The sequence below is a fragment of the Electrona antarctica genome, assembly GCF_951216825.1.
Source record: "Electrona antarctica genome assembly, chromosome: 5".
NCBI lineage: Eukaryota > Metazoa > Chordata > Actinopteri > Myctophiformes > Myctophidae > Electrona > Electrona antarctica.
Genome location: NC_136810.1, coordinates 23,205,779 through 23,232,863, shown reverse-complemented (window position 1 = coordinate 23,232,863; position 27,085 = coordinate 23,205,779). Strand labels below are relative to the sequence as shown.

The following is a 27,085-nucleotide window of genomic DNA, read 5'->3' as shown; positions in this document are numbered from 1 at the left end:
CCAGTCTCATCTGTGTGGCTGCCATGCCATCCATTTGCATCAAGGTTGTCATGTGATGGTGGCGCTCGGTCGCTGTGGTGGAAGTACTTGAAGGGCCATTTACTGTGGCTTTTGTGTGCTTTTGTTGACATTCATTCATTCATCCATTCATTCATATCAGACATGCCCCCTTCCTGTATGAGCCTAACACATTACTGCACTTTTCTTTACTTTAAGAGACTGATTCATCCATATTTGTTTGACGGATGTCTGCTCAAACTCCTGTCTGCCTCGGAGGCAGACGTACATGGGACCAAAGCTTGCCCATGCCATTAGAATGCCTTATTCTTCATGCAAAACCATTTGTGTGCTCAACTGAACAATGACTCCTGCCAAAAGTGAAATTGGGCACATTCATTTTGTCAACACATTAGAAAATAAATAAATAAAGATGTCAAATGATTGATTGGATGCATGTTATAGACATGATGCAAATTCAACCTTATGTCATGCTATTAATTTATAATATCGACCACATCACATGAACACAATCTTACTGATGTGGACACATCTAGCTGTGTCCATTACACCATGTCCAATTACGATGTAGTGGAGGATATGTTCGTCCAAAGGATCAATAAAGCTTTGATACAAAAATATTGGATATTGGCGGATTCCAGCAACATCTTTTAAAGTGGTAAAACTGTGATGCATAATCATGTGTGAGTCATTACTGATGCAACATACTGTAGTAGCTTCTTTTTGGGCTCATTTTCGTAGACATAGCCAAGTGTTCACCACTCTCGCACAATCAGGACAAGAAGGTGGCCGACGTGCCAATATGTTATTTGGGACGGGGCAGAGGAATGAAAACCAGCGTTTCAGGGTACCCGCTGTCGGGTGGAAACCTTGTATATACAAATATCTTGCTTTATTCCCATGACAGTGGCATGACGTGCAGTGTTCAAACTGCCTTCTTCAGGGTGCCCTGAAACGCTGGTTTTCATTCCTCTGCGTCCAAAATAAAATATTGGCACGTCGGAACATACAAGGTTTCCACCCGACAGCGGGTACCCTGAAACGGGTGCATGTGTTTAGTTAGACATACCAACAGTTAAACACACCAAGCGTCAGACACCCTCCCCAAACCCTAACCTAACCCCAGAGCCATCTAATACAGGGGTTCTCAACCCGTGGGTCGCGACCCCTCGGGGGGTCGCCAAAATATTTTAGGGGGTCCCCAAATTAATTAAAAAATTAAAATTAAATTAAAAAAATATATATATATATATTTTCACGATTTTTCAAAAATAGCAGACCTACAAGCTCGTAGCGCGCCACTCGGTGGCGCGCTATGAGCTTGTAGATCTGCTATTTTTCAATAGCTAAATTATAACTGCTTAAAACACCAAAAGGGGTTCCCGCCCAAAATGGTTTAAGGTTATTGTAGCAGTCAATTTATATTGGGGGTCGGGAGGGGGCGGGGCGGGGGTCCCGAGACATTGCCAAAGCATTTCCGGGGGTCCCCGGCCAAAAACGTTGAGAACCCCTGATCTAATAGAAGAGTTGCGATATTGAGGGGGCAGAAACCAGCCTGGTCACGTGGTTCATGTACTTGTGCGAGCCCATAGACTCCAATGCATTCCGTAAATTTACGGTTGTCCCCATTCAGTAGAAGTCTATGTAGAAGAGCCGGGAGGCATACTTTGGTTAGACATAGCATTGGTTAGACATAGCATGTGGATTAAGGTTGGTGAGGGGGGGTGCGTTAAAATGACCGGATTAAGGTTGGTGAGGGGTGCGTTAAGACGACCGGATTAAGGTTGGTGAGGGGTGCGTTAAGGGTTGGGAGAGGGTTAAGGTTAGGTTTAGGTGTGCTGCCCCATGGGAGGTTAGGGTTAGGGTGAGGGTTTGAAATAGGTTGTAGGACTAATAACGGCCCCATGAAGTGAACAGAGTTTGCGTAACTCTGTCTTACTCGATGGCTCTCCCTAACCCGAACCTCACAGGACGCCACGGGTGATTTTTAACCCACAATACGGGTGATTTTTAACCCGCAGCACAGGTGATTTTTAACCCACAGTATGGGTGCTTTTTAACCCACAATACGGGTGATTTTTAACCCGCAGCACGGGTGATTTTTAACCCACAATACGGGTGATTTTTAACCCACAGTATGGGTGCTTTTTAACCCACAATACGGGTGATTTTTAACCCGCAGCACGGGTGATTTTTCACCCGCAGCACAGGTGATTTTTAACCCGCAGCACGGGTGATTTTTCACCCGCAGCACAGGTGATTTTTAACCCGCAGCACGGGTTTGTCGGACTAATGACTGTAGGACTGTTGGTATATGTCTAACCAACGTATGCACCATCTAACCTATCTAACACAACGTACAGCATATGCATCCCGGGGGGTGCGCAGCTGGAGACCAGACACAGAGAGAGGGAGAGAGGGAGAGAGGGATGACTCACGGTGTGTTGGCAGCTCTCTTCACTGTGGCGGCACAATTATAGAACTTGAACTCCCGCGTTGCCAGTTCCACGCTCTCGTTGAACATGACCTTGATGGGCACCGCCACGAAGTCTAGAAGGCACAGCAGCAAAACAGTGGATTCAGAGATTATACTCTAGACCAGGGGGGCGCCCGGAACGTTTTCACCCCGAGACCCAATAAGATCTGAATGTACAGAAATACATTAGGAATTAAAGCCTTGAAGAAGCACTTCACCCATTTTCGACCTTATTTCATAATAATTGGTCCTCACTAATGCTGATAATAAGATGGCACAATTTCCACCTACTCACTCCACTGCATATCATTGGTGGACAGTTCAGACAGCTGCCTACCAATGACATCATCGATGCTAATATAAACTACAGACATTCTCTTCCTGGAAAGTTACGAAGCTGAACTAGAAGCCATTGTTCTTTATCCTGCATTACTAAACAAAATATATATTTTTTAATCTGGTTTGACTTTGAAATGACCAAACCTACCAATTATTTCATTGACACTGTGGGTAGGTTTGTAAACTGTCCCCAGCCCTCCTCATTGACACTGTGGGTAGGTTTGTGAACTGTCCCCAGCCCTCCTCATTGACACTGTGGGTAGGTTTGTGAACTGTCCCCAGCCCTCCTCATTGACACTGTGGGTAGGTGTGTGAACTGTCCCCAGCCCTCCTCATTGACACTGTGGGTAGGTGTGTGAACTGTCCCCAGCCCTCCTCGGAGACACCGTGTGATACTGTGGGTAGGTTTGTGAACTGTCCCCAGCCCTCCTCGGAGACACTGTGGGTAGGTTTGTGAACTGTCCCCAGCCCTCCTCGCCTTGGAGACACCGTGTGAATTGAAAGAAATGGTGCCATCTTATAATGAGCATTAGTGAGGACCAATTATATGAACATGGTTGAAAGTGGTAGAAGGGGCAGTCTAAAAGCCCTATTTTCAAAACAGCAAAAACATTATATTTATTCATAAAAATGGGTCCACAACCCAAACCAGGACCCTATGTTCGGGAAACTGAAGGTACAGTATGTTTGTGTATGTGCGTGTGTGTGTGTGCGCGTATGAGAGTGCGTATGCGCGTGCGTGTGCACGTGCGTGTGTGTGTGCGCGTGGGAGCGTGTGTGTGAACAACCTCTGAATGAAACATTTGGGATCTAAAGCTTCATCACTCAAAAATTTAAAACTACACACTATCAAGTCTGTAAAATGTCACTATTTAATCAACGGATCGCTTAAAAGTAAAAAGAACCACCGCTCAAACGATGAAAAAACTTAAGTGAGGTGCTGGAGCCACAAAGGGAACATGAGAAAAATAAAGGGAAGCTCCGCACACTCAGATCTGCGCACAATCAATGTATTTATTTAGCAAGCTTTCGGTCTACTGACCTTCTTCAGGCATCAACGGATCGCTTAAAAGTTTACTCTGCCTATGCATATAATAACATGAATGCTGCTATTCAATTATGCGGAGTGAAACATAAGAAATTAACACATCCTGATGCATGGTGTGTGGAGAGCAAATCACAGCTTGCCTATTTGTGACATGATACATTTCAATTAGTTTCATGTAGGCTGCCAATGATTTTCCAGTGGAAAGAGAACAATTAAAGGGCTGCCTCAATAGCAGATGGATCTAAAACATCAATTACTTGAGTTCTAAGAGGTTCCTTTTTTGCTGCTGTGTGTCTAATATGTGGAAGTCACAGTGGTGGAAAAAGTACATTTTGTACTTTTGTAAAAGTAACAATAACCTATTGTAGAAATAGTCTGTTTCTTGTCAAGTTTGGTTATTCAACATTTAGAATAGCAGAATGTCCCATTTCACAAGTTTGCAAATATATAAAATGTATACAAATCCTTTGGAAATAGAATAACTAATGTCTTTACCGTGATGGTAGCCGTGCCCTAAACCTGTCTCGTTTGATACAGAGCACCAATCTGATACAGGTGCATTCAATAGATAAATAAATAAAACTAATCGTTCCAGTCCTTCATTCTGATTGACTGAGTGTCATGGTAAAATGCTTGATAAACACACACCTAGAACCACATGTATCATTATTACTGCGCCAACGTTTTATGTACTGTCCATTATTCACCGTGCCATTCCATGGACGCGTCATCATTCAATGCTTTTCAGATTGCAAGGTAAGAGAAGCGCTCCTTTTCGTTCTGCGTGTGCAGGGTTTTACAAATCAAGCTGCAAATATATCTGTAGTGACAAACAAACAACAACAACAACAAAAGAACACCCAAGGGGTGGGGACTATTCAATTCTATTCGATGTCACTGGTATTAGGTTTCTGAAGTGTCCACAGCCCTCCTCCTGAATAGATTTATATCTTTTTTTAATATGAAGATAGGATGAAAATAGGTGAAGACTCATTGTAACTGTCCCCTGTTTGTTCCCTGAAATGTAGCCTGCCCCTGTCATCAGTGTGATTTCTGGTCTAGAGGGGCGGACTCAAATTTGCCAGCAAAAGCAGCCGGTGGATCCTATTGGTTCACCGGTTTGTGCACCCGCCCCCCTCCTCCTCCCCTCCGCGATAGAACACAGCGGAGAACACCGACGTCACCAAATTTGGAGTGACGCGCACACGGGTGAAATCACCGCTCAACGTCTTCTGACAGACATACTAGTGGTTGGAACATGTCGAAGAAATATACGTTTCGGGTGAAGTATAAAAAGATTGCGGCTAACATAGCCTAGCCATTTTTACTTCCGGGTCTAGGCCCATGATGCCCATAAAAGCTCACTCTGAAAAGACATGGCAGCAGAAGAACATGGGGCGAAATAAATCTGGCATTAAATTGAGTTAATGTTATTTGAAAAAGAAAATTCTATAAATATATTGTTGGAAAAAAAAAGGTGAAGTCATCCTTAACTATTTACTTCATACTCCGTCGTAGACCAGTGTCGCTCACCAAACCAACCAATCTACAAACTCACAACGTATTGTAGATTTTCAGTGAATGACACCGTAAAGCATAAATCAGGCTCATAAAGGTCATATTCTGGTCCTCAGGTGTGTAGGTGGTTAAATCAGGCTCATAAAGGTCATATTCTGGTCCTCAGGTGTAGGTGGTTAAATCAGGTTCATAAAGGTTATACCCTGGTTGTAGGAGGCAAAGCTTAAATTATTTATTGTATTTGCTGTGCTTTAAGTACCGTATGCTTTGAAGTAATTGATGTCTGATTGATAGCCCAATTCCTTTGATCGTGCACTTCTTTGAAGTATGTGATGTCTTAATTACCTCATTTACCTGTGCTTTATTTGTGCTTTGAAGTATGTCATGTCATTCCTAGCTCAATTCATTTGACCTTCCAATTTGTGTCTGACCAATCACACACTCTGCAGTAGTGATTAGTGGCCGTTAGTAACACCTGTTAGCTTGCTGGCAGGGGGATTTTCTCTTTTCCAGTTTTGTAGGTGTAGAGTCAAAGGGCAGTATTATGCGTGTCTTAAGTACCAGGTCTTATTACTTAACTTAAGACCTGGAGGCGTGGTCAATGCTGTTTGGCCACTCAGAATAGCCAAATGGCATTGATCACGCCTCCAGGTCTTAAGTTAAGTAATAAGACCTGGTACTTAAGACACCCATAATACTGCCCAAAAGGTTTTGTAACGTGCTCTGCTGTTTCATGTCATTCTCTGTGGTTTGGTGACGTGCTCTGAAGTTTTATAGGATTTCTGACGTGCTCTGTCATACTCTGTTTTATTTTTGCCCAATTGAAAGTACGTTTTTGTTTTTGGTCAAGTAAAGTTTTGTGTTGAGCTTTATGGACATCTCAGTGTGGATTATTTTCTTTTTGGGAACAACAACACCACGCGTACACCATGGGATACACCTTTTACACTGGTCCTCAGGTGTAGGTGGTTAAATCAGGCTGATAAGATAAAGATCATACCCTGGTCCTCAGGTGTAGGTGGTTAAATCAGGCTCATAAGATAAAGATCATACCCTGGTCCTCAGGTGTAGGTGGTATCACGGCTGGTTTGGGTAGATGGCAGCTGACCTGGCCCGGTTCCGTCATTTTGCCAATGCTGCCAACGCTGCTGCTAGAGAAGCTGAAAACACAGCGCAGATTGTCTGTGGGTGCAATGGAGGGCAGGGAGGGGATGTTGATCTGAACCTGAAACAGAAAGGGCAATGGGAGACATTAAGGATGCTGGGCGTTTCAATTATAGCTGAACCGTACACGTTGATATTGATCCGTTTTCTGTATTTCTCTATTTTTATCACCATTGTTGTTTATTTGACACTGTGAATGCTGACGCTGTATCCTTACATTGATAATTGTTTCATTTAAGTAATTGATTGTCTTATTGAAATTCCATTATGCCAATATTAGCAGAAATGACCCAGGTGTCTTCTATAATAATGAATAGTGAAATATGTCCATTTCTATAGTGATTAGACCTCATATTATGTCCAAAACTGTTACTTTTTAGGATTCTAATTCAAAAGTAGCAAAGGTAGCTTGAGCTAATCTGCATCTTCTAGTTTTGATGATTTGTTTGTGACACTAGATCAAGTATAGCATTCATTTACGAAAGAAAACGCAAAAAGTTAGAATATGGAGATAAGAGGTTTCTGCCCAACATCAATGATGCTGTAGGCTATACCTGCCCCTACATATTTGAGTTGTTTGTTTGCACCTGATGAGGACCTCTGTATAGTCCACTTGCCAGAATGTGAACCTGGACATTTTGAGTACCCTAACGTTTTATGCTAGAAACGTGTCAAACTAGGGGTTTTTCATGATTCTGAATCCATTGCAAGCATTCATTTTGCACGAAAAACACTCCTTGGGCTAAATGTGGCCATAGGCCATGTGTTGACCTCATCACATTAATTTGTGATGACGGCTATGTCCGTTTTTAGCCAAAGGAGTGTTTTTCATGCAAAACTAATGCTTGGAATGGATTCAGCAACATGAAAACCCCCTAGTTTGACATGGCACATGCCACATAATGGAATTTTGAAAAATGTTCCTTATATAGGTTGTCAATGGTGCCCCAGCTTATTATGCTAATTATGAAAATTGCCCACCATATGCAAGTTAGCATCTGGCAGTTTCTAAATGCTGGGGACCCATACTCAACATTTCTAACATAAAACTTTAGGGTACTCAAAATGTCCGGGTTCACAATGGGGCTCTATTCTCTTTATTCAGACCGCGGCCATCTTGCCTGCAGCAAGGTGATACCTAGGTGACACTTCCCATAGACAGCCCATTCATCCAAACAGAAAAGTCCTCTCTAATTATATTAAACAACATCAAAATCACCAACATTGCAGCTGTAGGGAAAGCTTGAATTATCCTCTTTCCATCTGTAAAGTGTTTGTTTCATAAAAATCCACCGTAGACATTTTATGAGCTACTTCCTGTCTTGAAATTCCTTGCAGATGTTTTTTTTCTAAGTGCTGGAGTTTGGAAGTACTCGTTGACCATCACTCAACGGCCCATGCGTACCACCTGTTTTGAATGTGCACATAATGCAGGAGGCAGCAGGAGGTTGCTTTACTGATAACGAGCGCTTCCATACTCTGATACTTAGAAAATAATCATCTGCAAGGAATTTCTTGACAGGAAGTAGCTCATAAAATGTCTACGGTGGATTTTTATTAAACAAAAACTTTACAGATGGAAAGAGGATAATTCAAGATTTCCCTACAGCTGCAATGTTGGTGATTTTGACGGTGTTTAATATAATTAGAGCGGACTTTTCTGTTTGGATGAATGGGCTCTCTATGGGAAGTGTCACCTAGGTATCACCTTGCTGGCAAGATGGCAGCCGTGTGAATATCATCAATGGACTGGCAAGTAGACTAGTAGGTCAAAATGTTCTAAATAAAGTTATTCTGGGAGCATTAAAGTGTGTGGCTATTTTTCCCACAGCTTTACATTGTCCATTTTATCCAACACCGTCTGTGCTGGGGATTTATTTTTGGATGTGTGTGCACTTCTTGGACGGCATTTCAATTATCTCAGTACATGGCTGATTATTTCAATATCTCACTTTGCCACGCCAAGTCGAGCAGAGGAGACGCAAGGTTGAGAACACGATATACAGCGCGCCTTGTAAGGGTTGAGCTAAATGTAGCTTTGGAAAGACAAGGACAGATAGGTATGATGCTGGGAACATTAACATAAGTCAGAGAGGAGAAGGGGTGCCCCGATAGCTCAACTGGTAGAGGTTCAAAACCGATCAGAGGCTAGGTTCCCTCTCTCACCATGCTGCCTTTCCTGTTCCTCTATTCCAGTGGTTCTCAACCTTTTCAGGCTGTGACGCCCCAAAATAATCTTATTTGAACTGGGGACCTCCCACACTGACAAGCACTTGGAATGTAGGAGTTGAGGCATTCAATTTAGTTTGACTCGGTTCCATAGATAATGACGAGGCCGTCCCGTTATGATGACGAAACCGGAAATCAAGCCATGTTCTGGGCTGCTAGGGCTTCTGGGAAAATGAGTTCAATGCAAGTGAACGGGGGTTTGTTTGGACTACAACATGCTGTGCAGGCTGTTTTGGTTTTGCATCGTAATGGCGGCATGTTTTTCTCTTCAACAACAAACCATGGGACTATTTTCCGCCGGATTTTCGTGGATCAAAGCTGCAAATACTTCGGCGTATGCTCCAAAGGTAATAAGACAATCTAGGCAGCCTATGTGGGATGGTAGGATGAATTTAAAGTGTTAAAAGGGTCTTAAAAGTCCTTAAATTGTCACTGCACTGTCACCCAGGGACCCCCAAAACAATCATGTGGATATCCGATACACACAGGTTGAGAACCACTGCTCTACTCAGTCAGTCACTATTTAAAAAAGAATATACTGTAGTTAAAAAAAAGAGAAACGAAGTCTGAGAGGAAAAGAAATGAAGGAGAAGTTGTGAGAGCGTAAGCCTCTCCATCTTCTGACTGAGAGCACAATCAGCCAGTCGCTTATTATACAGAGGCTCAGAGTCTTCTGGATCAATAACAGAGCAGAAAGTCTAGCTGAGAGTCAAGGGTAACTGATTCACAATGGAAATGTTTTTATATTACGCCGACTGTGTGTGTGTGTGTGTGTGTGTGTGTGTGTGTGTGTGTGTGTGTGTGTGTGTGTGTGTGTGTGTGTGTGTGTGTGAGTGAGTGAGTGTGAAGGAGAAGAAAATTGGTGCGGTATTGATGCGTGTGAACTGTGAAGTGTCGCCCATAGCACCGAACTGGAAATAGAACAGTTGCGTAAAGGAATGTCAGGGTGGGATGTTGTCTAGATGTTGTCTAGGTGTGGAGTTTGCGTGTAGACAATAACCTCTTAAACCCCAGGGGGGTCCAGGAGGGGAAATCAAAAATATCGGAGTTGGAACCTAAGACCTTGACCAGACCCATTTACCCGCTGAGAGCTGTTCATGAGGTGGAAAGCCTCTGCCCCCGCCGGCAGGGGATTGGGGCTCAAGAGGATAATGGGCGCTGGGCTGTTTTGGACACGGCCAATGTGTTTATTACAGGCTGAACAATTAAGCCTCTGCTCACTTGCTGGGTTTTCTTACAGGAGAGGTTGGACTGGAGGGTAGGTCTGTCACAATTATTGCATAATCGTCTAATCGCAATTATTTGAGATAATCTCAATTATTTTGCATATTCGTCATCATCGTTCCCATGTTGAACATTTAAAAAAGAGTTGTGGAAATAGCAGATGTAGCAGTTGTAGATCGGCTATTTCCACTATTACCACTGATGATGCTGCCAGAGTTTGTCAAAATAAAGGCGCTCGAGTGCCAAGCAGATGGGCAGATTTTACTTTGAAAATCCCTGCCTTTCCATTTCAGGTATAATCTTCCATTAATACCTCACGCTGTCAAGTCTCATCTCTCTTTAGAAGCTTTCCAAACGAGATGCTTGGTTAAGTCAGAAATTAGGACAGAACATTGCCGTTCTGATCAAAGCCAACATGGACAGCGACGTAGATTCAGAGATAATAGACAGTTTTGTCTGCCTCGTAAACAAGGAAGTTGAATGGCTGCGCATGTGCAAAACATGTCCAGGAGCACTGAACAAGGCGTTGCCTAGCCTGGCCCAGCCAGCGTGCTTTTTGGTCTAGAGAATATTGGTTTACCGATCGCCCACCCCTGCCCCTGTCCGCCCCTCCCCTCCCTGGAGAAAACTGACGTCACCATTATTCCGAGCGACGCCCCTCTGCACTGTAGTTCACTCCCACTCCTAGACCATAAAATTAATTCATTAGACCAGCAAATGTATCTCATCCCCCCAGGCTTTCATTTTTTGAGCCAATGCGAACGAAAATGAAAGCCTGGGTACCGAGGATAGGCCTTGCCTAGCAACGGGATTACAGCGATTCCGTTTCCGACGTGTATACATGTTTTTAGCTCAAAAGGTGTTAAGGTTTGTATATGTTTGTTGTAAAATATGTCAGTAATTTCTCAATTATTTGTGTGACAGCCCTATTGGAGGGATGAAATGAACTGACCTGCTGGGTCTTCTTGCAGGACAGGTTGGAGGGGTGAAAGGAGACGATCTTCACACACTCCTGCCTGGGGCTCCACAGCCACACATTCTTCTCCTCCGCCCGCCGGCACTCCGACCTCCTGGAGCACCTGGAAGCAGAGAGCTGCGTCAGAGCACCGAAGCCTTTTCTAGGATCAGGGCCCACCTGAAAAACCCGACCACCCATGCGCCGACCAGCCATCTCTGACCACTTAACCCATTTAGGCCTGACGTCAGAATAAAAAAAAAGGGTCTTCTAAATTCTGACAGTTTTCTGAAATACCTATGTTTCTATGTCAGAGGTGCTCAATATTTCATGTCAGGATCCCAAAAATTATATGTAATTGGCCACCGACCTCCATCTGAAAATATGTTCCAGGGGACCTCCTAACTCCACTTGAGCTGTATTTGGTAAAATGATGATAATATAAGGACACATTCAAGTATCTGACAATGTATAAAGTCACAATACCAACTTTGATGTGACACAGTGACACGTTGTAAGCTTAATTGTAGATTTTCAAATAGCCTAAGAATGCAAAGGGATGAAGTGGTGCATGTTTTGTAATGATAATCAAAATATAACTACTGTAGTAACTAATGTTTTCAAACAATTTAGTGGAGTAAAAAGTACTATATTTGCCTCTGAGATGTAGTGGAGTAGAAGTAAAATATTGAACATTTGAAATACTCCAGTAAAATAAGAATTCCTCAAAAGTGTACAAGTACTATGTACTTGAGTACATGCAATTAGTTACTTCACACCACTGTCAGGTATACTAGACTGGGTGTACAGACAGACAGTTGGCAAAATAAAATGCAATAAAAGCCAGTGTTGTTGTTGTTGTTGTTGTTATGGTGGGCTCTTTATTGGACCCACATTCCGGTCCTTTATGGTCGGCTGTACCGACTCCGCCGTTGTTGCGTGTCAAACTCATGAACCCATCAACAACATTAAAGTATACCGCCCTTGAGCTAGGAGGACCATATGTCTCCTCTGGGTTTTCACCAATTAAAAATAATAAGCGTATATTGATCTGAAAGATTCACCATTGAATTCACCAGACAACTTCATCGCCGACAGCCAACTGAGCCGAGTCTCATTTCAGTGATCCTGTTCTTTAAAAACAGTGAAGCAATATACTTTTTCTCTGGTTGCTGCTTATTAAGCATTTCAATTCCCCCATCTCCTGGATGGTGGCAGATGACAGGCTTTTTCCATTTCCTGATTGCATCCGTCAGAAATACACGACACGTAATGGGCTCCAGTGCTCCCACCCTCTGGGGGCTTGATAAATAAGGGCTGATGAGAGTAAATTGCACCGGCCACCGTCTCCACATGAGCCTGACAAACTGCTTTAATTTCTCAGGGCTTTTGGAGACACACTGGGAGGTGGGACATAAACACTGAGGGATGTGGAGGGAGTCAGCCATAAAACACTAAGCCAAATACCCTGCCATTTTATACAGGTGCGTGTGAGCGTGTGTGGGAGGTGTTTATGCATGAGAGCGATGGAAGGAGGAGAAGGAGTAGTTCACCCAAAAATGACTTATTTTCTATCAATTACACAATCCCATGAAGCCTTGAATTCATGGATATTTTTAGTTTTTGTTGCATTCCAGAGCCAATAATTTGATGACCGGCAGAAAGAGGCTAATGTTTCCGGTAGGAGACACAGCAAGTCTCCTATCGGAGGATATAGATCACGCCTTGTGATTTGGTGTAGTGCCAGGACCTTCGGAGGGGGTGATTCGGCACTGCCGGAGGTAAATTATTGGCTTAGGAATGCGAAGAAAAACATCTCCATGAATTTGGGTGAACTACTCCTTTAGGAAACCTAAACCCTACGTGCTTCATTGTAAATAAGTCATATACAGTAGGAAAACTAGACAATCTGTTTTACAAGCATCCGTTTTTCACCGAATGGTCACCTATTATGCCATGCTAAGAGGGAAGCAAGGGTTAATGTGGTTAAAGGAGACTGTGTGTGTGTGTGTGTGTGTGTGTGCGTGCGTCACACTACCGACCTGCCCTCCAGCACACACCAGCCGCAGTAGGGATCCCTCAGTGCCACACAGGACTGGCAGTCAGTCTTGAGGTGGCACTTCTGCACCGGTACCTTCATGATCTACAGCCATAGGGAAAGAGAGATGTTTATATAAGCAACCTAAGCATCGAAGGGTCATGGGTTTGAGCTGCATTAAATAGGAGCCATTTGCAGGAGAAAGTAATACTCCACTCTTTGTTCTTGGTGGACACAGGGAAACAATAGCAGCTTTTCAATGGGAGAGGTAACCAGATCTTGCTGTAGATTCTTATATAACTTGGGACAAATGGAAGGTTTGGCCTAAGGGTAGTTCTAGAGCAATGCTTCCCAACCTTTTCTGGATCAGGACCCACTTGGAAATCTCAAAATACATTGTTTTCCGACTTGAATCGATGGAACCAACGTAGTATAGGTTAAGTTGCTATATTTCGGTATCGCAATGAAACAGTTTTTTTTTTTTGTTGGCGCCCCTCCCCCATGGCGCTCGAAGCCGTTGCTTCGTCGGCCTGTAGGAAGAACCGGGCCTGCTGTGCTCTATGCATTAACCACTTTATTTTACATTCAACATTGTTAAAAAATGTGCAGATTTAGCTGATTTACAAGCTCACACCAAACCCAAAATAGGGCGTCAATGCGATTAACCAGGTGCTGATGTTCTGTTGACATGTTCCAGATGCCAGTCAATTGGAGTGACGTCATTGGGTATTCTATGTAATAACGTCATCATCACTACCATGTCTTTTAAAATGAAATGTCAACTAAACAAAATGTAATTTACCAACTTTTAACAACAAATAAATATCTTTGCTTTTATTAGGCAACACTTCTGAACACTTCTCTTTGCTGTGTAGCGCAGATGATTAGCAGATCTGGTCTGTGATTGCACTGGTGATCAATCACCATCAACAATCATTGGCTTCCTTGATTCGCCAACGCAACGCACCGGCTTAAATAATTTTTTAGACACCATCTCCTCATTGGTCAGTAGGAAATGCACTGAGGACATTAGCTGGAGCACTCATGCAATATCATTTTGAGTATGCATGCAGCCATGCACCTCATCGTACTCTAGCACCTCAATGGCACTACAATCTAAACAACAGAGCTCTCAAAACAAACTAGTCAGACTGCTACCTCACACCTAGGAGTCAAGTCACCTAACCCCATGCTTATTATGCTAGGGTGGGATGGCTCAGAGTAGAAGACAGAGTACAGCAACTTGCAATGGGCCTGGTTTTTAAGATACTCAAGGGACCAGAGCCCACGTACCTGTCTAACTACTTCAAAAGAGTGAGAAACGTCCATGCACCAGAGAGAACTCCACTGATCTCATGCTCCCCATCCCTCACAGATTCAGCACAAACATGGAGATGAATACATTCTACAATTATGATACCAAAAGGGTGTCCAACAGTCATCAAAAAGTGTGACTCCCTACGGTCCTTCAGAACCGCCTATAACAAGAGCACCTGTCTGCAATTCACAGTCTTCTAGCTTGCCAAATAAATTGCCCACCGCTGTTTTCCTGTAAATACACTTTTGCTGCTCCTAGTATTGATGGTTTCTGGTATAGCATTGTGAGTCATTATATGTATTGATGAATTGAATACACAGGATCACAATGGAAACATGCAAGCCCTCAGGGTTTTTTGTGTTATCCTTTTTGCATGATTGTATAACTGTACCTCTGTATTTTTTTAAACTGATCAAAGTATTAAATCAATCAACTACCAACAGCAACAGAAAGAAAACCGTCTACTAAAATATATATATATATATAACAATTTGACTTGCTGTCACAGATTCATAAACCCCAGATCACCTGATCACAGTACATAATGCACGTCTGTATTTCACTAATAAGAACGCTTCTTGTTTGGTAGCTACTGTAGCTGCACCAAATTAGCAGAGTTGATTGCTGTTTGTGATCAGCGAGACCCAGTTAAAGATGGTTCCATTATGTAACTGTTGCTGTTGTTTAACAGTAAATAATAATATAATGGCACTCCTGTCCTATTTTAAGTCTAGATTTTGTTTCTTCTTCTTCCTGGGAAGTAGGCTAATAATCACATTCTAACAGTCCAGTATAATGTAAATCAGGAGTACGCAACCTCAGGCCAGCATTGGCACAGGGGAGGTGGTCACTGGCACACTGGCATACAGTACACTGGTGTGTGAGAGAGATCTTTTATTTTAATATTAAGAAGTATTCAAAAACGTTTAGTCTGTGAAATGAAGTCCCCTCACATCTATATATAAATTACACCCTGCACATAATTCTACATTCACTCAAACTCTGGGCTCTGAGTCTGTGTGAAAGAAAATAGGCCACATAGAAAGGTTATGTACAGCCTATGGACAATCAAAATCAGATGGAAATATTTCATTTTCATGTGGTGACATGATTCAACTTTATGTTGATACGGCTCACTGATTATCAAGGAAATGAAAACATGGCACTTCATGTCAAAAAGGTTGCCGACCCATGTTGTAAATTACGTTATTTTGGTATTCAGTGAGATGTTTTCTACATTATAAAATCGCTACAATTATAAACAAATACACACACACATTTTCAGAGCAGAAACATAGCCTAATTTTAAATGGGTGTGTGTGTCTGTGTGTGTGTGTGTGTGTGGGGGGGGGGGGGGGGTTAAGGGACCTGAATATTGGATTGGGGTTTTCATGGTGTTGGATGTATGGACTAATCAGGCATTACACAATCGTAAGGGCTATTTATGAAAGTTGTTGACTCACTTTCACTAGGCCAGTGGTAACAGATACATTAAAGCATGACACGGAATGGAATCATTAAGGTCTGAATGCACAATAGCTTTAATAGCTTATATGGCTTCTCGTGATAAACATATCTGCCAATTCATTTTACTTAAACAGTTTAGAATATGTTTTGGGGTAGAGAGCTGACTGATAGACTGATATACAACCTCTCTCACATATAGATATTTAAAGATTGATTTATTGATTGAATACTTTATTAGTCAGAAATGTAAACAGCACGTGGTACAGTCAGACATTAAGGCTAAAAGGATAACACAAAAAGGTCCTGGGGACTTGTCCAATTCCCAGCCTGTGGGACGGGACCCACTTGTGGGCCGCGAGGGTATTGCAACTGGGCCCCCAAATAATTGGCAAACATGGACTTTAACCCATTCTGGGCGGGAACCCCTTTTGGTGTTCCAACCCTTCTGGACGGGAACCCCTCTTGGTGTTCTGTACAGTATGTACAGTATTCAAAATCACACGAAATCACACCCGTGTGAAATGTGTGGTGCAACTCCATGTGGCGGTCCCCGGAAGTTCCAGACCCACAGGAACGCGGCAAGGGTGCTGGCCCGGTTCCGGCGAGCCGCCCCGCGTCCGAAACGGTCGAGAAATGACAGAGTTACCGCCTGGGGGTCCCCGGGGAGTCTCCGGAACATCCAGACCCCCAGGAACACGCCCAGGGGGCCGGTCCGGTTCCGGCGAGCCGCCCCGCATCCGAAATGGTTGAGAAATACAGAGTTACCGTGTGGGGGTCCCCAGGGGGTCCCTGTACTGTACTGTACTGTACTGTACTGTACTATAACACCCCAAATCATCATATATACAGTTAATATGTGTGTGTGTGTGTGTGTGTGTGTGTTAGGCTGCGCAACAGTGACAACTTGGTTGTGAACAACAACAGTGACACAACGCTATGTTCGTGCTCGGACAGACCCAGCCAGCCAGGGACACAGCCAGGGACACACATAGCTGTGCTCATGTCAAGGACCACCAAATTGACACTAATTAGCCCGCGGACCCCCATTTGAAAATATATGCCAGGGACCCCCATAAGAGAAGATTTGTATGGCTCTAGCAGAGATTCTCAACCCGTTTAATTTCAACAATCCCCAGTTTGACATGCATATTAGTCTACGGACCCCCATTTAATGGCATTTTTTTCTCTGGGACTCCCAATTTATATTGTAAAATCAATGTTAATTAGAGTTACAGACCATTTAGGGTCCATTTAGTTACAAACTATAATTTAGCTGGGGACCCCCTGGAACTCCATCAAGGACCCCTGGGGGTCCCCGGACCCCACTTTAGGAACCACTGGTCTATAGGAGTGGTTGCACCACTCAAAAATAGGCCTACTAAAAGTAGCCTCAGTCCAAAATGGGTTAAATCCTTGAAGAAAGTAGTTTTCATTGTGATACCGATAAATAGGAACTTGAAGTATACTACGTTAGTTCCACTGGACACAGTCAGAACACAATCGATTTAAACACAACGTTTAAATAAACACTCTCTGAAAGAAAATGCGTGCGTACCACCCACCTGACCACTTCCAGTAATTGGCTGCCAACCAATATTTACAGTGAATTTGCATTCAATTGAATAGCAATTTATTTTTCTTCTCTCCTACAGATAGTGGGCGATGCTTCACAAGCAGCTAGCGCAATGTGTGTTGGTGCTAATGAACAGGCAACATAAATCTCACACTGTGAATTTCGTTTTAATGAAAGCCACAAGTCAGTGTGAGATGTTTCAGAGGGAACCGACCGTGGGCAGGCAGACATATACGTATATACCTTCTTCTCTGTGGTGATGTAGATGTGGCTGTGGCTGAGGTCAAAGAAAAGGTTCCTGTTGACCTTCTCTCCCATGAGGTCTCTGGAAGTGCTGCCGTACACGTCTGGGTTGCCCATGGTCAGGTGGACCTAGTGGAGAGAAATCAATCCATCAGGTGTGCGGTCTAGAGCAGGGCTTTTCAACTGACCATGTCACCCTGAATAAGAATCAACCTGGGAGGGGACCACTGTTGAGTTTTTCACACTCTGTCTGGTTGTGTTTCTGGCATACTGGTGGACAGGGAGAGAAATGCAGTTGCAAAAGGTTATAAAAAGAAAGAAAGAAATAGCAAAAAAAAAGTTTAAAAAAAAAAAAAACACTTTTGCTGTACACTCTGGTAATTCTGCCAGAACACTCAAAGGGATGTGTTTCATACATGTACCTCTATTTTAATGAGGTGATCTTCTGTACTAGTGGGTAAGCTTGAATAAGTACTATTGTAAAATGGAAACACACAAGCCTCCTCAAATTGCCACTGCTAATGATAGTGTTCGTTGCTGTCGGGTGGAAACCTCATAACTCCATTTTTGAGGTTTTTGATTTTCTTTGTGGGCATAAATCAGTGCTATTGAACACCCTTTACGTCTGTGTGTTGTTTTGAAAATATTGAACCAATGAAAAGTAGTAAAAAGTGCTTTGGACCAAACCTCTTAACTCCATTGGACCCTCAAAATGACTAACTCCACCACCTCTCCCCCTCTCATGGAAGTAATTGACAATATATAAAGTTACAACACCAACTTTGATGAGGCTGTATTGCTTTGTTTTCCAGAAAAAAATATATTTTACATTTCCTGAGGAGTTTCCTCCCGACAGCAGAGATATGTAATGAAATTCCACTCTCATCGTATCATGCTGATGATGTCTCACCACAAATTTTGTGTTGCTAAAGTGTTGATCTATACAAGTGATTCACACCAGCACACACCTCCAATATAAGAATGAGTGGCTGTATGCACATAAATCAAGGCTGTACACACTCTGAGGTTGGGCTTTGTAGCAGGGATTCAGTATTCAGTGTTTGGTGAATGAGGCGCAATGTATTAATAATTTACCATGACCTCGATCTGACCACCGAATTAGTAAATAGGTTTGTGATTTGATGATGAAACAGTGACATGGAGGGAGAGGAGAGGAGAGGAGAGGAGAGGAGAGGAGAGAAGAGAACCTTGGAGACATTTCCCTGGCTGTTTCCCAGGAATGCGATGGTGTGATCATTCTCCACGGCCACGGCTACAGCTGTCAGCAGGCCCTTAATGGTCACCACTGCCTCCGCTTTCAGGGCAAAGTCTGGCTTGCTGGCCAGTGGGGAGGACAAGAAGTCTGCACCACACTTATAGGTGTTCACCATGTCCTTCTATGAAGAGCAACAGGAAGGAAACATGGAAGATGTGTGTGTGTGTGTGTGTGTGTGTGTGTGTGTGTGTGTGTGTGTGTGTGTGTGTGTGTGTGTGTGTGTGTGTGTGTGTGTGTGTGTGTGTGTGTGTGTGTGAGAGAGAGAGAGAGAGAGAGAGAGAGGGGGGTAAGCAATAACAAGATCTGCAGTCATCCAACAGAGCAAAGCAAAAGCTAAGATGTAAAAATGTATAGTGATGCGTTTTCACATTATTGACCGAACAGAGAAACTGAAATTACGGTAACTAAAAATCCACACTCTCTCTTTTATGTCAGTTATTATTTGAAGTGATAATGGAGGGAACCGTACATCAATTTTGGACTTGCAGAACTCGTCCGTCTTGGAGGAGTAGGGATTGTCCACGGCGGTTTTGCCGGCGATTTGTCCCGAGTCACTGTAGCAGGCTCTGATGATGTCCCCCAGGTGCTCGTTGATGGCGTTGAGTGGGTACATGCACAGGGCAGAGTCGGCACTGTGCTCGTCCGAGCTCGCCACCACGAACAGCACCTTGTGAAAGTGCATGACGGTGCCATGCGTGGTCGACTCGGTCATGGTCCGCGCTAGTTCCTTGCCCGGCGAGCCCACGAACGCCGCCTGCACCTTGTTGTAGCGGTTATTCCCGCCGCACTTCAGCTGCAGCTCCGTGTGGGAGTAGTAGTGAGGGTCGCGGTCACCCTCACAGAGCCGGGACACAAAAGTGAGGTTCTTGTTGTCCGACCCGTCGAGCGTCCGCGAAAACAGGAAGTAGACAAAGCCGTCCTCCTTGAAGGCGTAGCGGAAGTCGTGCAGGTACTTCGGCACGAACGGCGCCGTCTGCACCGTGGACGCCTCGACCACGCTCTCAAACACCACCCAGTCGCGGTAATCCTGGAGGATACGTGTGCTGATGAGCTTGGTGCTGTCCTGGCTCCCATAGCCCTTCCCCACCATGAACACATTGAGGCCGTATCTGTCCTTGTCCTTGAACGTGGACATGACTCCCACGACGTTCACGCTGTCCTCGATGCTGGCCACGTACGTGCGCTCGCCCTTGCTGTCCATGTAGTACAGCTGCTGCTCCACGTCCGTCAGGTTGAGCAGGGAGCAGATGCCGCGGTATCGGCTCCCGCAGACGACGAGCGAGCCGTTGGCGGGGTGCACCAGCAGCAGCTTGTTGTGGTTGTCCATGAGCTGTGTGTCGAAGCAGGCCGAGGCGGGCGGCGTGCACGACCGGGAGTCCATCCTGGGCCCCGTCTCGGCGCGCGCCTCCCGGCGAAGCGACGGCCCCAGCTGGTAGACGGCGTTGACCGCCCCCAGGTAGATCCGACCGGTCTCCGGGTCCTGGACCACGTTGTTGATGGGCGTGTCGGAGGTGAACTCGGCGACGCGGGCACTCTCCTCCTGGCCTCGCGTTGCCGACACACAGACGAGAAGGAGGAGGAGGTGCAGGGAGACCCAGCTGGCCATCTCTAGGGAGGAGAGAGAAGGAAGGGAGAGAGGGCTTGTATTATAAAGTCAAGATTAAATGAAATATTACTTTTCTTAACCCTTCAGATACTGTGCGGTTTGCACCTATTTAATGACGTACAGTATGCCAAAAGCTATTAAAAAAAGAAAACAATATATTTGAATTACAAAACCTAATCACATTTTCTTCACACACACACACACACACACACATTAGCCTTTTTATATCCATATCCAATCTACAAGCACACAATGTGTCATGCTGTGACACATTTTGAGCTTGTAGATCGGCTATTTTTCACTTCAGTGCACGACACCGACACAACCCCTTAACCTCAACTCAACTAAATGATCGTGACTGAGAGGACTCCCCGGGGATCGTTTGGATCTTAAGGAGGACACCTTGGAACAGTGGGGATTCAACCAGCTCACTTGTACGTCCGTGAGTGAGTAACTAACGTGGATACACAACAGAACAGCTGAGGGGTTTTTGGGTTACAAACTAGCGGATACCGTGCGGGGTCCAACAAACATAACTGTCGGGTTTTGCGTTTGTGCGTTTGTGCGAACTGATTACGGAACTGAACTGTGGTGAACCTATGTGCTTTGAACGTTTTCAACATATTAACTGCAATCTACGGTGTCTGTGCTTTGAACGTTTTCAATATATACAACCTATTAACTGCAATCTACGGTGTCTGTGCTTTATTGTGTTACAAGTGACTTTACAGGTTGTGTAGTGTGGTGCGGACCATGTTAACTGCACAGCCTTATGCAACGGTTACCCTCTTACTTAAACATTTTGTCAGGATACAACTGCCTGGCTGGCACCCCAGAACCATGATCTATATCTATATAAACCGTTACAACAGTCCAATATTAGCATTAGTGTTTGTTTGTTTGTGCTTATTATATTATAATAAGCACAAACAAACAAACATTAGCCCAGTGAGGGAAAATAAGGCTACCTCAGCTGTCACTCCACTTCAACCTGATTTGATTTAGATTTGTATTAAGGATCCCCATTAGCTGGTGCCATAGCAACCAGCTAGTCTTCCTGGGGTCCACATAAGAATAAACGTTCCAGTACACATACAATTACAAGTACACAATTGTTAAGAAGTCAGTATACCCTGAAGAAGGCAACTTGTTTGTCGAAACGTTGGTAAATAAAAAGTATTGTTGTGCGACCTCTCCTTTCTATTTTAAAATAAGTCAGTATTCAACACACATTAGTTCGGATAAAAGCAAATAGAAATTGCTAAAATTACAAGTGAGAGCGGAAAAAAGAAAAGAAAAACAACAACACTTCACGGTATCAAATGGGATTTTAGATGCTTTTTAAACGTTTAATGTAAAAATGTAATGTAAATGCAACAGAGGTTTCGAGGCAGGTTATTCCAAAGTGACAATGATCTATAAATGATCTCTTTAGAAACCTAACCTCCAAATCTCTAATCCTAACCTGAATCCTTTCCTAATTGTAAGGCCAACGGGGGAAAAAAATGATTTTTGTGAGGACCACTGGGTCCTCCTCACAATGTCTATTTCTGAAATTCTATTATACTTGTGGGGACATTTGGTCCTTGCAAGTATAGCAACGCACACACACACACACGATGATGGTCATCTGTAGGTCAGCCATCAGTCAAGCACTAATGGGGAAATCACAGGGCCGAGAGAGAGCACTGTATGTGAAGGGCATCAAGATTCGGAGGCCCCAGACTACTGGGATAAAACTAATGAAAGATTCCCTACAGTGCACAAATCACCACCGCAACTGTTATCAAATGATTTCACCGCCTGCTCCAAAATGTAACACGGCCCGTGTTATTTGAACTTTAATTGACTTGATATCAGAAACAGTGGTCGTGGGAACAGAGAGAAGAGACGAGCCTCCATGGGCGGAGGGCTAAAGTGGGGGCAGATAATTATGCCCAAAAATGTCTCTCAAATAATTTATCAAAACATGACATCCAGCTAAAGAGCTTGATGTAGCTGCAGCTCGCTCTGTCTCTCCCCCCCTGTGCTCTGAATGAGCACAATATACTCCGTTAATCTTTCTCTCTCTGTTTCTCACAATCTCCCTTTCTGCAAGAGCACAGTGCACTTGGCTAAGGATATTTTTGTTGACTTTGTTTAGGGAGGGGGAGTTATCACACAGCGTTGTTTAGGGAGGGGGAGTTATCACACAGCGTTGTTTAGGGAGGGGGAGTTATCACACAGCGTTGTTTAGGGAGGGGGAGTTATCACACAGCGTTGCGTCGCCCCCCTCTGAGCAACAGGTGGAGGCCCTATGTTGATGGCTAACGGCGGGTGGTCTCTCCCTCACCTCGGATTGCTCAGCCTGTGGTTTATGTGGAACCGCGGCGGGTGGCCTTCAGGCGTGTTTGGCCACGTGTTGTGTGCGTGTATGCTGGCGTGTTACACACTCCTTCGGCAGGTATGCAGCGGCTCACACACGCTGCGATGGTAGACGAGATATCCGCTCGCTCGCTTTCACCTAAGCCCAGTCACGCCCACAGGCAGCCCATACTTGTCAAATTGAAAAACCCCTGATGTGAATTTTATGATGTTAAACCTGCCTTCCCCCTCGCCACACTAAGTGGGAAGGACCACTGATTAGACATTCACCCCGCAGGGCTCACTTAATTTCCCCCAGCAACTCCCATTTTGTCGCTGTCGGGTGGAAACCCTGTATGTCCAAAAACTTATTTTTATTAATGATCAATGACAATATTACAAAAACAGTGGAAAATAGCAGATATACTAGCTCACACTTGTAGATTGGCTATTTTCACACATTTTGCACAACACTTTTGTATGATGAAGTGTTTTACGGACAAACGAAGTTGAAATAATGGAGATCTGAGCTTTCTGCCCGACAGAAATGATTTGCATTAAAGTGGCCGTGTGTTGTCGCCCGCCTTTGCCCTGATTACTCCCTGATTTTATTTGGCTTTTCATTCCCCTCTCTCCCCCCAAACCCATTTCACTAGGTAAATGTATCTGTCCCTTTTTTTTAATTTATGCCCTTAAATAATTCCATTAAAACTGAAACTGTGCAATCAACTTCCCTCTGTGATTCGAGGCGGCAAGAGAGAGAGAGAGAGAGAGAGAGAGAGAGAGAGAGAGAGAGAGAGAGAGAGAGAGAGAGAGAGAGAGAGAGAGAGAGTGTGTGTGTGTGTGTGTGTGTGTGTGTGTGTGTGTGTGTGTGTGTGTGTGTGGTTGGTTATTACCGTTTCAATTAAGAAGCGACTAACAGGCAGCTACTATCGAGGTTTGACTGATAGTTGACCTCTAAATGACCAACGCTGTGCATTCGTTTTTGTGCTGTGGTGGGTTTCCGTGTGCCTGTGTGTGCGTGTGTGTGCGTGTGTGCGCACGTGCGTGCGTGTGCGTCTGCGAGCACGTGGCTATACTTGCAAGGACCAAATGTCCCCACAAGTATAGTAGAATTTCAGAAATAGACATTGTGAGGAGGACTCAGTGGTCCTCACAAGAAACATGGTGGTTTTATGGTTAAAACAATATTTTGTTCTTGTTAGGCTTACAATTAGGAAAGGATTCAGGTTAGGATTAGACGTTTGGAGGTTAGGTTGAAGTGGAGTGACAGCTGAGGTATCCTTATTTTCCCTCACTGGGCTAATGTTTGTTTGTTTGTGCTTATTATATTGTCTGCTAATGTGTGTTTATATTTGGACTGTTTGCTCTTTGTTTCCTTTTTAATCTGTACAGCACTTTGGTTGACCTGGTCAGTGGTCACGTTAAATGTGCTATATCATTTAGTTGAGTTGAGGTTAAGGGGTTGTGTCGGTGTCGCGCACTGAAAAATAGCCGATCTACAAGCTCAAAATGTGTCACAGCATGAGACGTTGTGTGCTTATAGATTGAATATTTTCTGCCTTTAGGGCTTACGGAAAAAAGGCTAGTGTGTGTGTGCGTGCGTGTGCGTGTGCGTGTGTCATGCGTGCGTGCTTCCAAGCTGCGAATCCCTCACACACAAACATAAAAACGGAACGAGCTTGTGTGCTGGCGATCGTTCCGTCGGCATGACTCAGGGCTGCTCACAAAAGCCAATGAGCCGCTAAATGATAATGGCAGTTGATGGGCTCTGGAACACGGATAAGAATAATTAGGTGGATAACTGCATTGTGTGATGTTCCCGCAAAATGGACACGAATAAGCCACAAGCGGCTCTCGCTGAGGTGGAAAACCTCGTAAAATCGTTACTTTTCAGAAATAGAAAAAGGGAAATTGTGTTCCAATGGATCCAGCGCATTATTTAGTCACACCTTGTTCATACCTCATACTCATTTGGTTGAATAGGCTACTTATGAACCATCAGACAGACTTGATCAATTCAAGGCTAAGGTTCATGTGGTCAACTGAGGATTTTGACTGGGTGTAATTGCCCTGTGCAGACAGACTCTAACAGTATAATACGCTGATCGTTCCTCTGAGTGCTTCTAATGACGTGTATCTCGTGGGGGGGGGGGGGGGGGGGGGGGGGGGGGGGGGGGGGGGGGTTATATGCACATCCATGTCACTGAACCTTCCACATCCACAAAAGGTGGGTATGTTAGGCTAAATGTCTTTCTGTGACATCTGAAATTAGCTGTTTCGGTTCCATGGACTCTCTCCACCAAATACAAACGCGACAAAGCAACTCTTTTCCATGTGACAAGCACAAAGCGAGTGTACCGTATACCGCAGTCTTCTGGGGTGTTCATTTGGGTTACAAAAAGAAAACCCAGCTCCCACTTTGACTTAAAAGATAAGCCCTCGGCTATTCGTGCAAGTGCTACACCAGTACACATACAATACCCACACACACAGACACACACCACAATCAAATCCTGACGTGTTTCAAAGGGAACTTGTTCCATGTCTGCTCAGGAGCTTCAAAGAGATGTGAAAAGAGGCAGGCATCTGGTTTGACGGCAACGCGGACCGACAGGTGGAACCCTGGGATGTCCATCTCTCTTGCTAGACAGACTGGTCCCTCTTCACCATGGCTCTTCTCTCCACACGCCTCCACACGCTGCTGTACGTGGTGGAAATTAGCCAAGTACGTGCAGTGGTTTACTGTGGACTTTTTTTAACTACTAAAGTGCCAAGTCCCACGCTCGCGCATATACGTGTGTCGTTGTGAGGTTGTAGATCTGCTATTTTCAAACTATTGTATTATTAATTTTGAAAACTTGTAATATGGGACATTCGGCATAATTGTGACCGAAGGTCGCAGTTAACTATGGAATCGTGCATTTCCCGTCAGTGTGTCGGCACCATCAGTGTGTTGGTCGGGCACCATATATGGTGCCCAGGTCTCATGTGACATCATCAGGGATGGAGATGTGGAGACCTGATGTCATAGTAAATGCGACCTGCTGTCGCAGTTAAGCCCATATATGGAGATCCATGACTCTACGTCTGACCTCAAACCTCAAATCCTTAGATCTCCATATTACCTTATATGGGCACAGACATGTTGACCACTTTAGACTTCAGGGGGATGGGAAACTTGAGACCACCTTTGCATCTGTTTGTTGTCTTGCTGTATAAAGCCTACTGAAATGTTTAACAGTTAGTCAGTGGCCTCACAAGCCGTCAGGCTGGTGAGGTGGAGGGCCATGAAGGAGAGCTGATCTGTACTTTGTCTTTGCAAATAAATCTGGACTCGGAAACCTTCATTCATCTGCCTGTCTCTGCTGTTGACTTCATTCTCCGTATTTTTGCCTAAGTATTCAAGTCTTTACGTTTGTTTATGAGCTTTATAGGGAGAGAGAAAAGCAGTTCTCTTTGTAGTACATATACTGCAGTACACTCAAGACATGCTCCTTATATGGCCAGTACAGAATTCATTCCATATGTTGATCTGACCCCCCCCATGCCAAAGCGCCAGCGCTCGCCCAGCAGTCTGCTGTCACCCAGGCCCTTTAGGGCGAGGTCACTCCTCGCCCTCAGGGGTCTTACTGGTAATGAGTAGGCCTACATTTACTTTATAAGTACATTTTGATGCCAATACTTTTGTACTTTTCACTTTCACAGAGTATTTTCTCAACACGCCTCCACACACTACTGTGTGGGGGAACGCCACAATAGGGAAGCACTGTAGACGACATGTGGCCAATTCTAATAAATAAGAAGTTGCTAAATTGAAGCTGTGTGCCGCCACGATGTCAGCTTGCAGCTAATGAAGCCTCCAAAGAGGCCCCAGATATACGTATAATAATGAAACACGGCAAGCACTAGGGGAAAGTACACATCTGGAAAACACCCACCACGGTCCCTGAGAAACACGCCGTTGTTAAATTAAAATGGACTTTCCATGATAAGAGGTTGAGCTTACCTCAGGCGGAAATATTTAAGCTAATTCCTCTCTCTGCATTTTTTTCTCTTAAAGGTAAACCGTACGTTGGGTTCCCATTCCCATGTTGTTATTTTCAATGCACAGCTTTATCTGTGTACCTGGAAATAAAGGCAATGGATGAAGAGGAACATTTATTTTTGTTAGCTACAAGTACATGCCTGAAAAGAGGAGCAGTGTTTGTGCGAGTGTGTGTGTGTGTGTGTGTGTGTGTGTGTGTGTG

The 27,085-nt window shown here is 44.3% G+C and overlaps 2 protein-coding genes across 2 annotated transcripts in view; both read right to left on the bottom strand.

Moving 5' to 3' along the window:
• parvb (parvin, beta) overlaps positions 1–27,085 on the bottom strand; it is a 398,639-nt gene that overhangs the window by 20,315 nt on the left and 351,239 nt on the right. The window lies entirely within an intron of this gene.
• Positions 1–27,085, bottom strand: part of plxnb2b (plexin b2b) — a 238,568-nt gene that overhangs the window by 80,234 nt on the left and 131,249 nt on the right. Inside the window, exons 4-10 of the mRNA XM_079501799.1 lie at positions 19,356–20,494; positions 18,819–19,007; positions 17,611–17,739; positions 13,014–13,114; positions 10,969–11,095; positions 6,453–6,624; positions 2,457–2,568 (exon numbers count right to left, since the gene is read on the bottom strand). Of these exons, the coding sequence (XP_079357925.1) occupies positions 2,457–2,568; positions 6,453–6,624; positions 10,969–11,095; positions 13,014–13,114; positions 17,611–17,739; positions 18,819–19,007; positions 19,356–20,494 (1,969 nt within the window). The remainder of the gene's footprint in view (positions 1–2,456; positions 2,569–6,452; positions 6,625–10,968; positions 11,096–13,013; positions 13,115–17,610; positions 17,740–18,818; positions 19,008–19,355; positions 20,495–27,085) is intronic.